The sequence below is a fragment of the Centropristis striata genome, chromosome 15, assembly GCF_030273125.1.
Source record: "Centropristis striata isolate RG_2023a ecotype Rhode Island chromosome 15, C.striata_1.0, whole genome shotgun sequence".
Classification (NCBI taxonomy): domain Eukaryota; kingdom Metazoa; phylum Chordata; class Actinopteri; order Perciformes; family Serranidae; genus Centropristis; species Centropristis striata.
This window is the reverse complement of record NC_081531.1, coordinates 16,604,504-16,621,900: the sequence shown is the minus strand read 5'-3', so window position 1 is coordinate 16,621,900 and position 17,397 is coordinate 16,604,504. Positions and strand designations below refer to the sequence as shown.

The window sequence follows — 17,397 nt, the reverse complement described above, 5'->3', positions numbered from 1 at the left end:
TTTGTCCGGGCTTGGGACCGGCAAAAGTGTCTCAAAAAGGACACTCTGGCAGAGTTACTTAGGTTTTGTTTTTATAGTTAGTTTGTTAGTTTAGTTTGCCCTTACAGTGCTAAGGGGCCTAAAACAAGCAAAACATAACGTAAAACAAGCAAAACATAACGTTAAAAAATGTTTACAATATATACATTAACAATATGAATGGACCTAATAAAAAACGAGAAAACTGTCGTTGGCAATGTGAGGAAATTATGGTAAATTATGTGTAAAAGCACAGGCTGTGCTCCCTGCTGAAGGCCCGACAGTTCACTGTGTTTGTATGGAATTATATTTGTGCCACTATCCTGAGTGAGCAATGATATATTCTGAGCACTCAAAGACAGATTTTGAGCACAGAAAAATATATTGTGCAAGCACATCAATTATATTTCAAAAAGAAATTACACTTGAGCAAACAAAAATATATTCTGTGCTCCATAAATGTGTTTGCATGTTAGTTTTACTCGTAATGTTCTCTCACAAACTCTTTCCATGGTGCACAAACAGACCGCTGCGCTCGCTCGCTCCCCCCATCCCTCTCTCGCTCAACCCCTTTCGCTCTGCGCGCTCGGGTTTGTTCAGCTTGGCACACACGTTACAAATGTGCCACAAAATTGGGGCGTCCCGGTGACTCACACTGGTAGAGCGCTTACCATTAAGGCTGAGTCCTTGCTGCGGTGGAGCCGGGTTCGAACCCGGCCTGAGCTCCCTTTGCCGCATGTCTTCCCCTCGATCACCCCCTTACAATCTATCACTTTCAATAAAGCAAAAAAAAAAGCCAAAAAAAAAAAATCCAAATGTGCCACAAAACCAACCAATCAGAGAGCAGGCGGAGGTACATCCTGATTGGCTGTTTGCTCTCCAATAAGATCACTAGTTACGTTAACCTGTGAAAAAACTAAGGAGATCGCATCGGATGGACTCCGACTGGACGAGGAGGAAATTTCAGTCAGTATTTATTATTATTATGAGTATTATCTGATGTTACAGAACTACCTTATTAGTTTTTGTACTATGTTTGATTAGTTGTGTTAGACAAACGTCACAGATACGTCACTGTTAGAGTGCATTTTAGCCCCGCCTCCAGCGGAGGGGAAACAATCATTGCTCTCGAGGGGCCCATGGCAACACCCGCTGCTCGTTAAGAAGAGTCAAAGATTAGCAACAAAATATATTTGATTGAAATAGTATTTTTTTATGTAGTGCCAGATACTCCCTCTGTTATGTGTGTGTGTGTGTGTGTGTGTGTGTGTGTGTGTGTAGCCAGCAGGTCCTACACCATGTCACTAGGTGGTTTCTACGAATGCACCTGTTACACTTGGAGGAGGTGTAAGAAGACCTCTTTTTTAGGCCTGTGCATAACCAACACACACCTCTCCTTGTGGTCGAGCTGGAGGCAGCAGTGGCCATGATGTGTCAATGTTTTTTGCAAGAGCAGCAACAGTGGTCTGTAACTCCACCACCATGGCAGCAGCAGCTGCTGTACATGGGGGGGGTTCACACATCACATCCCCTGGTAGTCACAAAGCTCCAAAAACCATCGACACCATCAGGGCCGCTGCTGCCACTGGCTTGACCACAAGAAGAGGTTTGTACTGGTTGTGCATAAGCAGGTAGCACGGGCGTTCATTGGGACCTGGGTTGCTCAATTTAGTGCCCCATCTGACTTCTCCTCAGACGGGTCCACAGTTCACATCAGACCTCTGGAACACAGTTGCAAAGAGCCTGGGAGTGAAACTCCATCGCACCACTGCCTACCATTCACAGGTGCATGGGTTATGCAAGCGATTTCATTGCTCAATGAAGGCAGCACTTCAAGCCAGCCTTCACAATATATATTATGGAGCTGGTATTATGACTACCAGGTGATGTAATGTATGTGTGTGTGTGTGTGTGTGTGTCCAGCAGGTCCTGCTCCATGTCACCTGGTGCTTTCTAAGAGTGCACCTGTTGGAGGTGATAGAAGATCTCTTTTTTAGACCTGTGCACAACCAGCACACGCCTCTCCTTGTGGTCTAGCTGGTGGCAGCAGTGGCCATGATGGTGTCTATGGTTTTTGCAAGGGCAGCAGCAGTGTAAGAATATGCACAGGCACAGGCAAATGCCTAAAAAAGACGTCTTCTACCACTTCCACTAACAGGTGCATTCATAGAAAGCACCAGGTCACATGAAGCAGGACCTGATGGACACACACACACACACGAAAGTGAAGTGTGAAGGCTGGCTTGAAGAACTGCCTTCATTGAGCATTGAAATCGCTTGCATAACCCATGCACCTGTGAATGGTAGGCAGTGGTGCGATTGAGTTTCACTCCCAGGCTCTTTGCAACTGTGTTCCAGAGGTCTGATGTGAACTGTGGACCCGTCTGAGCAGAAGTCAGATGGGGCACTAAATTGAGCAACCCAGGTCCCAATGAACGCCCGTGCTACCTGCTTATGCACAACCAGCACAAACCTCTTCTTGTGGTCAAGCCAGTGGCAGCAGCGGCCCTGATGGTGTCAATGGTTTTTGGAGCTTTGTGACTACCAGGGGATGTGATTTGTGAATCCCCCATGTACAGCAGCTGCTGCTGCCATGGTGGTGGAGTTACAGACCACTGTTGCTGCTCTTGCAAAAAACATTGACACATCATGGCCACTGCTGCCTCCAGCTCGACCACAAGGAAAGGTGTGTGTTGGTTATGCACAGGCCTAAAAAAGAGGTCTTCTTACACCTCCACCAAGTGTAACAGGTGCATTCGTAGAAAGCACCAAGTGGCATGGTGCAGGACCTGCTGGCTACACACAATCACACACACACACACACACACACACATAACAGAGAGAGTATCTGGCACTACATAAAAAAATACTATTTCAATCAAATCAATTTTGTTGCTAATCTTCGACATACTCCGAGACAAATATGTTGTTAGCTGACTAAATGCACAAACCCCACAAAAAACCACACAACACTCAATAACACTAAATCTATTTCTTCTCCTCAGATGTTACAACTTAAAGGTTTTTTCATGTTAGTGAATCAGTTGTTCCTTCACTAAATGCGGGTGAACCTGAGCACCTGGCGAAAACCCCACCTCACTTGATAAAATGGACCCCATTTCTTCTCCTCAGATGTTACAACTTAAAAGTTTTTTCATGTTAGTGAATCAGTTGTTCCTTCACTAAATGCGGGCGAACCTGAGCACCTGGCGAAAACCCCACCTTACTTGATAAAACGGACCCCATTTCTTCTCCTCAGATGTTACAACTTAAAGGTTTTTTCATGTTAGAGAATCAGTTGTTCCTTCACTAAATGCGGGCGAACCTGAGCACCTGGCGAAAACCCCACATAAAAAAAACATGCCACACTTCACTTACATGAAAGTATCCCTGTCCCTACGTCTGCAGCAGAAGGCTCTGCCCAGGAACGAAAAGAACCTGACAAAGGCATTGCACTTTTTGGATGTGACCATCAGGTGATCTCTGATGCAGCAGGCAATGAACTGATCAATGGCTGGTTCTGCTGTATTCAAGGAGATCAGAACATCTTCTACGGAGCCCCACTTCTTACACAGGTGCTTGAACATGGTCTTTTCAAGGTTTTTAAAAGTCTCTGAGGTGGCTTCAAAGTCTACACACTCAATTTCGACCAATGTCCTTTCAAGCAGACGCTCACAGATGGTCTTTGGGTCTGTGAAATACCATATCAGGTTCATTTTCTTGAATACCTGTGAAATCAGCCTTGCCAAGAAAATCCTAAGGTGCTGTTTGTTTTTTGCTTCCTGTCTTTTTTTCCTTTCTTGTTCCTGTTCCTGTTCGGCCTCATCCTGTGTCTCCTCACAGACTAGCTCAGCTGGCTGTACCCTCACGCTGGTGCGAAAGGGTGAGCGTGTTTCAGCTACTTTTTCACTGTGGCTCCCGACAGTTGAATGTCTGCTCACTCTGGTGCCAGAGCATGAGCGTGTTGGGCCATCTTCTGACAGAGTTTCAGCTACTCTTTCACTGTGGCTCTGGACAGTTGAATGTCTGCTCACTCTTGTGCCAGAGCGTGAGCGTGTTGGGCCATCTTCTGACAGAGTTTCAGCTACTCTTTCACTGTGGTTCTCGACAGCTGAATGTACACTCACACTGGTGCCAAAAGGTGACCGTGTTGGGCCATTTTCTATCAGGGTTTCAGCTACCCTTTCACTGTGGCTGTTGACCTGAGTATTTACCCACCAGCCCATTAGCCCCAGGAAGTTCCACACCTTGTTCTTGATGTAGGAATAAATGTGAGTACTTGACTCAGGAATGTCCACTTGTTCTGGTTGCTCTCCTCTCATTTCCCTCTCCAAGTCTTCAATGCCACCATCATGGTCTTTCATGCCACTGCTGATGTGACAGTAGAGGGTGTCACAGAGTTCCTGTGTAAATGTCTCGTCTTCACCACTGGAAACCTTTTTGAAACTCTCCAACACCTCATTTCCACTCTCTGGTTTTTCAGAGTCCACTTTATGTAACAAGGAGTCAACACTAGCTATGAGTGACTGCACTGAATGCCTGTCTTCACATACCTGGTCCTTGTGAAATTTGGCGTTCAAGTGCTTGACCATACGATAGATCGACACCTTGGCAAACCGCTTTGCAAAAAAGGTCTTCATTTTGCTCTTTGCTCCTTTCTTGGACTCAGTCTTGCTTTTCTCTTCCAATTCTGGACTGGGGACAGCAGCACTTATCTCCTCTAAGCTCTTCATTTCTTTAGAAATTAGCTGAGCAATGTCTCCTGCAACACTCACAATCTCCTTTGAATGTTCAGTTTTCAGAAGATTATACTGGTCTGCCACTTCATCAAGAAGAGGTTCAAGGATCTCATTTACCTCCTTCTTGATTACTTCTTGGAAAGTCTCAATCACTGACTCTTGTGATGAGGCCTCGTCCTCGTCGTATGATGAGTCTTCATACTGACTTAGAAGTGCAATCGATATCCACGAGGGTTCACCAGTTTCTGTAACCTCCATAACTTCTGTTTTCTGGGAGGCGGTGGGACTTCTTTTCTCCTTCTGCTTACGTGGTTGGGCAGAGCAGAAGTTTTTCATCTTACCTGCGAATGTCTTCAACATTTTGCAGGCACGACTCACAATCAAATTGAGTCTGCGTGGTGCAATGACACATGGAATTTCTACCGGATCTGTACTGGGCAAAGGAGTGGAGAGGGCAGAGTCTACACTTTGTACAACCTCTTCAGCGACGATGCTTGTGAACCGTTCTAAGCCTTTGACTGGGTTCTCAATGCTAAGAACCTCAGAAAACGTCTTAGAAAGTGTCTCACTCAGTCTGGTATCATCAATCTGCACTACAGCAGAGCCTCTAATAGCAGTCAACAAGGCTTGTGTTATGGTTGATATTATTTCCAAGCACACCTCTGCCAACATAATTTTTGTCGCATTGTCAGGAGTGCCGGATTTAAACATCTCCCACTGTTCCAATGTTATCCTTTCAAAAAAGGATTCAACTGGATGTCGGAGTGTTGCTACTGTAACTCCAGACATCTCCTCTGTCTGCGATGTTCCTTGTTCAGCCATAGCAAATGTTGTTGTATCGTTTTGATGAAATATGTTTTGTGTGTTGTGAAGTTTTCACTGACCTGGTTGTGAAGCTAGCAGAAATTTTCTGAGACTTGAGGAAATGAATCAGATATCTGAAGGGAAAAGATACTCCAGAACATGTAATGTTGAAAATGTTGACATATGACATATAATGTGACATCATCATCACCAGCAAAGGATCAAAGCATTCGAAGATATTCTAGAACATGACATCACCAAGGACATTACATCATGATGACATCACATGATGGAACAATTTTAAGCCCCACCCCCAAACAGCAACTGGAGCTGAGCAAACGTTGCTAGGCAACTGGAAGTTCCTTTGTTCAAAAGTTCAAAGTCAACTTTATTGCCAATTTTCCATATTAACAAGACACACAGATTAAAATATATAGTTTCTCACAGTCCCACAGTGCATAAGAAAAAAGGATAAATTAAATAAGTATTAGAGCAGGAAAATGTGCAAAATATACTGCCCTACAAAGCCTAACTGTAGTAACTACACGAGGGGTGAAACTGAGAAAAACTGCTTTAAACTATTTTAATGTTATTAAATTGGCCAGACAAATGGGTTATTGGTAGGTAAGTGATATGTTGTATTATACATGTATTGATGATTTAAATTTTTATGCTCAAAAAACACAATGATTTATTTGACCTTTGATCCCAAAAATGTAGTAGACTCTGGTTTTGCATTGCTGTAAAAGGTTCTAATAGTAAAACAGTGTGCAGCAACAACAATGTTGTTGTTTTCTTTCAGCTTTTATACTTTGTTTTCAGTAAATAAACATTTTTTAGAGAGTTTTTTTTAGAGTTTAACAACTCTGTTCAAAGATTTGTGCATTTTAGACTTAATATTATAAAATAATATATATATATATTTATTATATTTTAGTCTATATATAATTTTATCTTTCTTTTTTCCTGGATTTTGTAGTTTTGCCATTGTTATATCATTATCTTTCTGAAATAAAGCAAAATTGAAATCTAAAACTTTGTCACAAGATAAAACAAACATCAAGGAGTTCAATTTTAGTTAAAACTATTTCGACCAAAAATGTAGTTACTGCAGTTAGGCTTTATAGGGCAGTATAGCAGGCTTTGTCTTTAAGCTTTTTGGGTGTTATCTATAGTAGTAATAATAATGGTCAAAAATTATTAAAATTGCCCATTCCCTCATATTTCAACTGTAAGGTTAATAAAAATGGTGTATTCCTCTTTTGGGTACTTTCTATAATGTTGTCAGACACTTAAAATAACAATCTGAGCCTGTCAGAAACAACAAGAAGCACGTTTAGTGAACATACATTGATGCTGTAAAAAAAATGCACAGAAGGATTACATTATACCCTGTTACACAGGTGCCAGTACTCGCAGCACTCTCACACAATACCTCGTAGTCACTTGGACACAAAATCTTTAAAAAAAATAGGGTTCACGTTTCCCTTTAAATTAGCATAAACACTGTAAACAGGGTTTGCTTAAATCTGTCCAAAGGTCACAAAATCCACATAACATTAGCCCCAAAGCTCACTGATTAAGTTGTTATACGTCATTTGTTTGATCCGTGTAAAACTAAACTGTAAATAGTTGTTGTATGGAGGGATTATGGACTGTACTATTTCTCAGTAGGGACCAGTTGCCCAGCAAACAGCAGAGACTTTACTAAATTTACTGGTAATAAACAAATTTTCATATTGATTGCTTCAAAAGCTCTAAGCCATTGTGGTTTGTACAATGACTTCTATGTGCATGATGGTGTTGCATGCTTGTTTTTAATGACATTGAAGCTTCTTGAGCACCTTTTATAGTTGGATATTGTTATATTTGGATAATGTTAATGCTGTGCAGAGTAAATGTAACTTTCCACTTTGCTGGTGATTTTTTAATCTTTTTCTCACTGATTTTCGAGGGCACAGTTTGGGTTTTTTCAGCTGTCATGTTTAGACTTGGTAACTCCGAGATACATGGCTGTAAGAACAACACTAACACTTTGTGTAGAATAAACATTGTGAACAACTGTTGTTATTAGTAACTGGCCAATAGATTCGATGTCGATACGTCGATTTTTTGTACAGGGGCAGGCTTAGCCCAAGAAGAATAAACTTTTATAGTGTTCCTGGCTCACTCTAGCTGAATTCCTGTGAGAATTATGTTATTCTGAGACCAGATCTGCATAATTTTACCCTAAAATAAAGGCTGGTATTGAGACCTTACTTTATCTCCAGTGTGTGTTTGCTCTTGAGCCTCCAATCTACGAACCAGAGAGACTTTTACAATTTTCTCATTTTATGTTGCAATACCTAACCAACTGCTGGCAATTTCAAAGAGACAGTTCTATTATCAAAATGGAAGAAATGTGTGACTGTAGTAGCTTTAATAGCAATGATAATAGAAATTGAAACAGCCCTTAATCTACATGTTTCAAGGGAAGTTTTTTTATTTTCTCTGTACTGGAAACATAATCCACTGCTCTGCTTTGCTGTCATTGTTTGATTTTGTTTAATGTTATGTGGTTAGGGATCAGTATTTGTTTCAGTTTGGTACTGGGGGCCTTTTTTTATGCAGTTCTACTTTCAGATTTGCCTCAAACATAAAGAAGGGGCATTTACTCTTCAAGTGAAACTCTTAGTGTGGTTTGCTAACAACTGCTCTGTAGGTTTCACTCAAACGTATTTTGTTTCTTTGCAGCCGTGTTGCTGCAGGAGGGGGACGATCAGAAACAACTCTGTAGTTAGAAGAGAAAACCACAACTAAGTTTGTATTATCACACACACTGAACCAAACCAAACGGTCTTAAATAAGCTACTTGTAGTTCAGTGGTGGAAAGTAACTTATTATATTTACTCAAGTAAAATTTTGGGGTACTGGAGTGTTTCCATTTTATACTACTTTATATTTTTTTTTCTCTACAGCATTTATATGACTGGTTTAGTTTCTTCTTTTTTCCACATTAAGATATTACTTAAAGCAGCTTTACATGACAGTCAGAACAGCAGTGAGTGTTTTGATCCAAGCTTTTCTGTTCTTAACAAACTGTTGTGTTAGCCCGGCAGGGCTAGGGCTTCATTGTAAAGTATGACTCTTTACAAAACTTGCATTAATTACCTATTTACAAAAGGAAAATAGCTATTTATGTTGATCCTGAGAGCTGCAAAAAGCTTGCTGCTACACAAGAGACAAATTAGTATGTGAGGGTTAAATAACAAGGCAGCTTTATCAACTAAGCCTGTCAAAGCCAATATTGGATAAATAACCTAATACCTAACACCAACAGCCACCACTATTTAATATTCATGCACCTCATTAATTCAGCGTACATCCTGCACTTTATAAAGCATTAATACTGTATAAGAGCATCAGGATCTTGTATAAGGTTCTTTTATGGTTAATTTACTACCAGAACGTAGTATTTTCCCCTGGGCTTAATGTATTACATTATAATGTGCTCAGCTTAGCTATTTTCATTGCATTTCCCTCATACAAACATTTGCAATAAACAAATTAATTCATGGTACTGTCTTTAATTCAGGCCCTGATCTCTTCTCTTAATCTTTTTACTGACTGAAAATAATCTCTCTGCCTTTGACTTCCAAAGTAAAATTTAGCTTGAATAGTTTGCCTTTAAGGTGATTTAAAAGTGGGATGATGCTTCATGCTGGTTTGACTACTTGACATAAAAATAACACAGAAATGGCTCCATCTGGTGCACAATATCTAAACAACATCTTAACCCCTGAAGTACCTGTAATAATGAGTGTTGCTCAATTTGCTCGGATGCCCATTGCAGCCAGTGTAATGAAAAATTACAAAAAAAGTCATTAGTTTGATCTCAAAATTAGTATTTTTTGAGAAAGTTTCTCATTATTTTGATAGTTTCTTATAATAATGACTTATAGGATATTTTCATTTAATCACAAGGCTACGATTTCTTCCATAGTTATGGAAGTAAACAAAGGCTGCAAGACTTTAAATCATAGAAGCAACTAAAAACCTATGTGTGAAACTTAAATGTTGTAAATTATATATAGTAATTAAATATTTAACTACTAATATAAAATGAATATGCTTTGATTTTCCTTACAGTGTTCATCTGTTGTTGATTAAAGGAATACTTCACCCTTACAGTGACCATATATATTAACTCCTCAAATCTGTTAAAACTATTGCCTTTTAGTGACAGCCTACAACAACTATGAGACATAAATAGACATAGAATGTACATAACAAAAAGAATGGAGTTTAGAGAATAAGATGAAAAATCAACACACTTAATTAAAAGAATACAATAAAAATAACATGAAAATAAAATGTGTTATATATGATGAAAATTAAGCCCACTAATATTACTCATACCTTAATTTAGAACTTTTACTTGCAACAGAATATTTTTACGGGTCTCATTGAGAAGCACACAGGTTTCTGGTGTCAAAGAACATTTTGTACATCCAAATAAACAGTCCTGCTCCACTTCCAAAGTTGTAACATTTTGGTATTAGCAGCCGTGTTGAAGTGTACAAGTTCCCAGCTCCTCTACACGATGTTCTTCTCCAGCTTGGGCTCCTGGATTATAATGCGTTTGAAGCCGAAGTTGCTCAGGTCCACTGCTTTGAATTCTCCATCCAGAATCAGTTCTGCCACGGCTCGGCCGACGGCAGGGGAGTGCTGCAGGCCGTGGCCACTGAAACCGGTGGCAAAGTACATGTTGCTGATCAGCGGGTGAAGCCCAATGATGCCGTTCTGGTCGAAGGTGTTGTAGTCATAGAAACCAGCCCATGAACTCGTCACCTGAGGGAGAGAACAAACAATTACACACTAATATGTCTTATTTCTCTGTCAATTTCACAAGAAAAGTACTAAATTATATTATAACTGATAATAAAAATAGTTGATTGTGGGACAAAAATCAACATTAATACTGCTGTGATGTGATCATACTCTAAATACGATCTGCAAATGCGGAGCTTTCTTAAAGCACTTCTGCAAAAGACACATCAGTGCTGTAAATCCATAAAATAATTCCTTTAAAATAATAAATAATGTTTTCTTGATGATGGCAGTACTTACAAATAAAACCTCATTATATATTGACGACCCTAAACCTACCTTCAGCTTCTCGAAGGCTGGAACACGGGAGGCCAAGTTTGGCCAAATCTTGTCCTCAAAAAACTTGTGGTCCACCTCCAGGTTACTGGTATCTGGCTCCTCCGCCTGAGGACAAAACACCTTCTATTAAACATTCTTAAATTATTATTTATAAAGGTAGTACAGGAAAACTTTTTCAAACTAAAACAAACCTCCTCTGGCGATGCCCCAGTGATGTAGTTCCCTCCTAAGCCTTCTCTTCTGAAGTAAACTCCAGAGTGATCAATGACGAAGGGGGTGTCTAAACCTGGACCATCAGGACAGTGGAACACATACACATACCTGAAAAACAGATTCAGGTTGTAAATAATACCTTAAGTATATTCTCTTGGTTCTTTCTCTTCAATAAAGCACTGATCATGTTTTTCTAGCTGACATTCATTTAATCTACATTTTGTAGGGGAGTTTTTGGCGTTAAAATTATCTAAATTTAAGTGCTTTCCACTGAGTTTTACTCATCCAGGTGAAAAGCCTGTACAAAAGTATTTGGTTTGGCCCGAGAGCCCCTTGAGGCAGCGTGAAGAAGGATTTAGTCAAGGCTTTACAGAAAAGCTGAAGTTGGGTTAGTGAAAATATGGACACATTTCAACATCTGACACGTATTCAAAATGATCTACGGCTTGATTGTTGTCCATGGTTAAAACGTGAAAACTAAAATGTCTAATGTATGTAAAAGGGTTATACTTAAATCAATCTACATTTTCTTTATTAGGGTTACAATTTTACAAAGTTCATCAGATTTAGAAGTGAACAACCTCATTAAAGCTGAGGGTCAACACCATGAAGATTAGTTCAATTACTGTAATCTTACTAAAGCCAAAGGCAATTAGGGTTTTTTCCCCCCGATTTTTTTCTAAAAAACTGGAAAATATGCCACTTAAATCAATGACCTTTTACGAGGCTCAACAGGCACTGGGAATCCAGCTTTCGGACCGACTCCCAGCATCTCTGCCAATTTAGCAGAAAAGGCTCCTGCTGCATTCACCACAATGCCACATTCCACCGGCTGGTACTCCAGACTGTTAGGCATCTGCACCTGCTCGACACCAGACAACATCCCATCATGTACAACACTTCACTGTTCCTGTGTCACTGAATCAAAGGAATCACAAACAATTGACAACATGTCAACCGTATTAACAATGCCAATACTCTCTAAAAGAAACACAGAATTTGAAGAGAAGAGGTAGCTCTTTAAGCTCTTGAACTCTTTAGTTCAAGATATAAACTGCAAAAACAGACAGCTTTTAAAAAGGATTTTACAGGATTTGTTTAGTGCAATTTTTTTAATTTTTGGACATACTTCAAATTAGGCCTGTAGAATAAAGTAATTTGGAATAAATAACACTATTTTAACCTTAAACTGGGTTATTTTTCCTGATGGAAGCATTTTCTCACACATGATGTGTTCAAGGACTGTCTAACTTTGATTAAGTTGTTAGTCTGAGTAGATCTGTCAGTCAACTATTCTTATGGTTGGGCTGCACTTGTTTAATCTTGGCTCAGACAAATTGACAGATGCTTTTAAAAGACAAAAAAAGGCGTTAACCCATTTCATGAGTCAAAATCTATGTGTTTCTCTACTATCCCTTTTATTAATTAACTTTTTATTAGGATGAAAACTGTTCTTCCATGTGGATGATCATTTAAAATGTAAGCATGCACATACAATAAGATTTCCAGTGACCCTTGATTATACAGTTAGAAGACCTTTGAGCAAGGCCACATCAAAGATATCACTGTCATGATGTCACAGCTACATGATGTCCCACTTACTTTGACAGATTGTATCCTCCGGAAATCCACATTTTCACCACTTTTGCTCATCTTAGTGTTTAATTCAGATTTAAACTCTGTGGGAGAAATAGAAACATTAATACCAGCCAACAGACACTCAGATGCTCAAGGTAGATCAATCTGTGCATTCTGCATCCACAACATAAAGTAAAGCCCTGTATACTGAAGTAATAGAAGGTAGGAGGATTAAAGAGGTTAAATATGTAGATTTTTAATTGAAAATATGTTACAAAGGATCAGCAATTTATGTGTTTCAATCATGTTTTAGGCAATGTTTAGTAGAGCCCGACCGATTTTTTAAACTGATGCTGATACTGATATGAAAATTCATCGATAACCGATAGTAATTTTTTTAGAAACTTTTGAAAATAGACTTTTTTTATGGGGATTGTGCACCTATTTTTCACCACTCTGCAAATGTACACAGATAGCTACTTTCTCAAACATAACACTTTATTTAATAGTATTTAGCATTTTTATGCATAATCATACAAACAATGCATTACATTGTACACCAATTCTATAAATAACTGAGAAAATAAAGGATAAATAGGAGTAAAATAAATAGCTAAATAAACATCATTACTGTTCACAATTGCTGACTATTTAAAAAAATGAATATCTAACACCATTTCTCAACCACAGCAAGCAACATTTTCTGCATTATACATTTTGTAAAAAAAAACTTTTCCTAAGGGCTCATATAGTACAGCATATAGATCGATACCAATATATCTATCGGGCTCTAATGTTTAGACATGTTTTAACAGAGTTACATCAGGATGTTTTCGTGTCCGAGGCCATAATAACAAACCTGTGACTTCTCCGTAGCACTGGATGACTCCCAGAGACATGGCCTTCCTCCTGAAGGCGTTCAGCAGAGTCCAGGGGTCAAACCAGCCCTCGTTCTCCAACCCTGGAAGTCAACACAAAAAGAGCTACGAATGTCACTCATTAATTAATTTTTTTGTACAATTATATGCGTTTTCCTTTATTTAAAACTAGCATTAAAAGAAGAATAAGGAATATGTATTCAATAATAATCTAATATATATATATATATATATACACACATCTGACTCTAATCAGATGAGTATTATGGGCACTCACCATATGAAGCGAGCGCAACTCCGTCCGTGTTTATCCATGGAAATGTCTCTTTCAGTTTTGTAGGAGAGAGAAGTGAAACTTTGGCTCCAAGTCTCCTATAATTACAAAGTGAAATTATTTGCTGATTAATAATGAAAGGAAAGAGCCTCCGTTTACACTTTCACAGAGAGGGAAGAGATTTCTAACTTTCTGATGTCATACAGGTGTAATGAATAAAGCAGCAGGTCGACACCTCTGGGTCTTGTAGTTCTCCTCCATGATGTGAGCCAACGCCTCACTGGCCAGGAAGAGGTATCCTGAATGGTTGAACTGGATGTCCACTGGGTCTTCATTTAACACATCGAGGTGGAACTGAGATGACACAGAGGTGTGACATACACCGATAAATCATTTGTACAGCCAGAAAATTGAAAAAGTATGAGAGAAGTCAATGGATAAACGATCTGCTGGAAGATATCTCAGAGGGGAAGTGGAGTGAGGTATGCTCAAGGGCCCAACTCAAAACAATAAATACATTACATACAATATAATACTCCATTTAGACTGAATAAGATGAATCCAAATATCCCAGACACCTATGTCAAATGCAATGTAGAAAAAGGCACAAGTTCTGGATTTTAAATCATAAAATGTATTTCTCAAAATGCTTTAAAAACCAGTCCCAGACTGCACCGAAACACTGTACTCTACAAGGTAAAATTTCTGTTTTTGTCAAAGTAGTCTGGTGGCTTTGATGGGAGCATAGATAGACAGCTTCAGTTCTCCCTGCATAAACTCAAACGGGTCTGACAGCAAGGTTAAGTGGTGAAAATATTTAAAATTTAGTGCACACTTAAACTGAAATAATCTTTTTTAGGTGTCTAAAAAACATTGAGCTACTGCCCCTCTTGCTTACACATTGGCATGCCACACGTCATTGTCACATTTAATGATGTAAAAGCTCGTCATTCATTGCCTGTGTGCAGTGGAACTTCAAACGTGACCTACATTGATGTTCCTCATGAAGTCTGCAGAGGCCAGGGAGAGGTGGATGTTCTCAGGCAGGGAGAACTGCTGTCGGATCCCCCCAGCAGACAGCACAGTGGAGGCCCGGGAGTACTGGAAACAATCACATGCAGGAGGAAGCAGTTAATAATTGGCTTATTCTGAAAAAGTTGTTTAGGAGCTAAGAAAATACTCTGGCCTGCAGAACATTATCTTCTTTGGTTGTAAAATATGGGCTTTGTTTAGTGTCATTATTCTCAACCAACCAATCAGAATGTCCACACTGCAATGAAAAAAAATATTTGAGAGCATAACTTGTAATGTAGTATTAGAGACATAATACACTTTGTAACTCTTTTAGTTTGATGACTGACCCCTTTAATGTCGCTGTGGCTTAACAGATGTGCAGAAGATAAAATGGGAATTTAAAAATGTGCTTTTAGAGTAAATGATTTAACCTCTCTTATAGCAAAACATTTCTATTCTACACTTTAAAAGGCATAGAGAATAGTGAATATATAACTTTACTATCATTACATGAGCTAAATGAAGAGCTAGACTGAGGTGTGGTGTGATGTGTAAAGCAAGAATCGAAATACAGGTGCAACAGATAATTACCAAATTACTCATTTATCCTGTCGGTTGCCTTGCATTATATTTCAAAACATATGCAGTCATGGAAAAAAATATTAGACCAATAACCAAAATCATTATCAAGAAAACCATGGAAAATTGCTAGATATAATAAATAAGTGAGTAAGTAAAAATAATCTCTTAAATTAAACTCTTATGAACGATTTCTGTTGTTATCATTATTTTTGTCCAAACAAATGTACCTTTAGTTGTACCAGGCATTAAAATGAACAATAAATTGAAGAAAACAAGGGTGGTCTAATATTTTTCTCCATGACTTTATATAAAGTGTTTAACCCAATATTCCTGTTTGGCCCTTGATGAAGGTGCAAACCGAAATGCTGGGCTTTGATTGAGCAAAAGGCATGAAAATGTTTCAATCCTGGGTCCTCACCGTTGGGTCCCTCTCCACCACAACGACTTTAACTCCATCTGGCACCGCCTCCTTGACCTTGAGCGAGTAGGCGATGGACCAGCCCATCACACCGCCACCGACGATCACAATATCGGCCCTCTCCGGAGGAAGATTCTGGTTTATCTCAAAGGGCATCCAGTTGCTTCCAGGCATTGCGACCGACGCTTTCTTCCTCATAGCCGCTAGCTGGGCTTCCAGGTCTGAGGCACATAAGCAGAAACATTACTCTACTTCTTCATCATTTGCAAGGTGTTGACTCGCACCTTACAACTTAACCCATAAGGACCAATAGTGACACCTGTTAACATGGTGACACCTGTTAACAAATACATAGAATCTCCCATATTCAGCTTTGTGTGTCACCTTAACTCATTAAATCCCTAAGTGACACATACTCAACACCCTGGTGTGGTGGTCATGTGGCTGTAACAAGAAGTGACTTCTCCAACAGAAATGTGAAAAAGAAAATATGCTAATTTCAAACAGCTTATTTTTTGTTATGAGTATAAGTTTAAACCCATTTAACAATTCTATTTCGTTAATAGGGTGTCCTGTATTGCATTTAACTTGTTCTGACCATATTTCCTGAACAATTTAAAGTCACAATTTTGATGTATGTTATGGAGATGTAAACAAAAAGGCAAATGGGTTATTTGTTTTTAAAAATCTGAAAAATAATTTATTGTTAACAGCACTATTAATGTCACAATTTTGCTATGTGTTGTGGAGATGAAAAAGAAAAAGGCACATTTGTGTCTCTGTAAGTAGAAAATATGTTTATTTTTTTAAATCTTAAATAAGAAATATACACTAATAATAATAAATACATATACATACATAAACATAAATACCACAAACGCCCAATGTCACATCACAGATCTTTGACATTTAGGGGTAGATTTTTAAAAATATATATCATAAATGTGTTCTATGTGGTCCACTTGGTCTGTGATATATCCCACGTAATTTTTCTTTAAGGATTACTGGGTCCTTATGGGTTAAGATATTTTATGAAACTTTAGCTACCACTCTACAATTAGGCATATAGCCTACAGTAATCCACAGTTTTAGAAAATACTTCAACGTAACTTCTTGTGCAGCATTACATCTGCTGCAAGGAGCAGTCAGAACAACTGAAAACATTTACATTTTGGAAGGGGGAAAGTGTCGCTTGGAAGATTATATGCACGCCGAATTGTAAAGTGATAGTTCAACAGACAGTTTCAGATATGACATACAAGTTGCACACATTTGTGGGTAAACAAATAAATTATTTCAGGATTTCTGAATGTGAGGTTGCTAACGCTAGCTTGTTTGACGGTTACTTCTCGGACACTTGCTTTGATTTCCCCCACCTTTGAAGAAATCATTCCGCAGAGGTCTGCCTGTACTCAGGGTTTGACATAACGTGACTTGTCCATTCAGCCATGTGTGCCGTTGTGTCACCAGTCTGGGGGAGAGTAATCCATGAGCCGCCCGCACCTTCACATGCAGCCTGCGCCACGTTGACATTGCTGTGAGCTAACTACTAGTTAGTAACTAGCTAGCTAGTCGGCTAACTTAACTCTAGGCTACACCGTGCAAACCATCAGCCATCAACAATGTGAACAAACATGCATATATTTTCTTGAAACTTGTGCAATCAAACTGCATCGGGATAGACTGACAGCGAGGTCAGCCTTAAGTCAAAACTATACAAAACAGGAAGAG

General features: G+C 39.0%; 1 protein-coding gene across 1 annotated transcript; it reads right to left on the bottom strand.

Moving 5' to 3' along the window:
* Positions 1–6,532: 6,532 nt before the first annotated feature.
* On the bottom strand, positions 6,533–17,397 carry foxred1 (FAD-dependent oxidoreductase domain containing 1). The gene is made up of 11 exons (XM_059351360.1): positions 17,043–17,397; positions 15,667–15,887; positions 14,643–14,753; positions 13,888–14,006; positions 13,656–13,750; positions 13,360–13,461; positions 12,525–12,601; positions 11,639–11,784; positions 10,901–11,030; positions 10,710–10,814; positions 6,533–10,391 (listed from the first exon to the last, which is right to left on the bottom strand). The coding sequence occupies exons 1-11, from the start codon at positions 17,197–17,199 to the stop codon at positions 10,137–10,139; spliced, it is 1,518 nt and encodes a 505-aa protein (XP_059207343.1). The 5' UTR covers positions 17,200–17,397; the 3' UTR covers positions 6,533–10,136.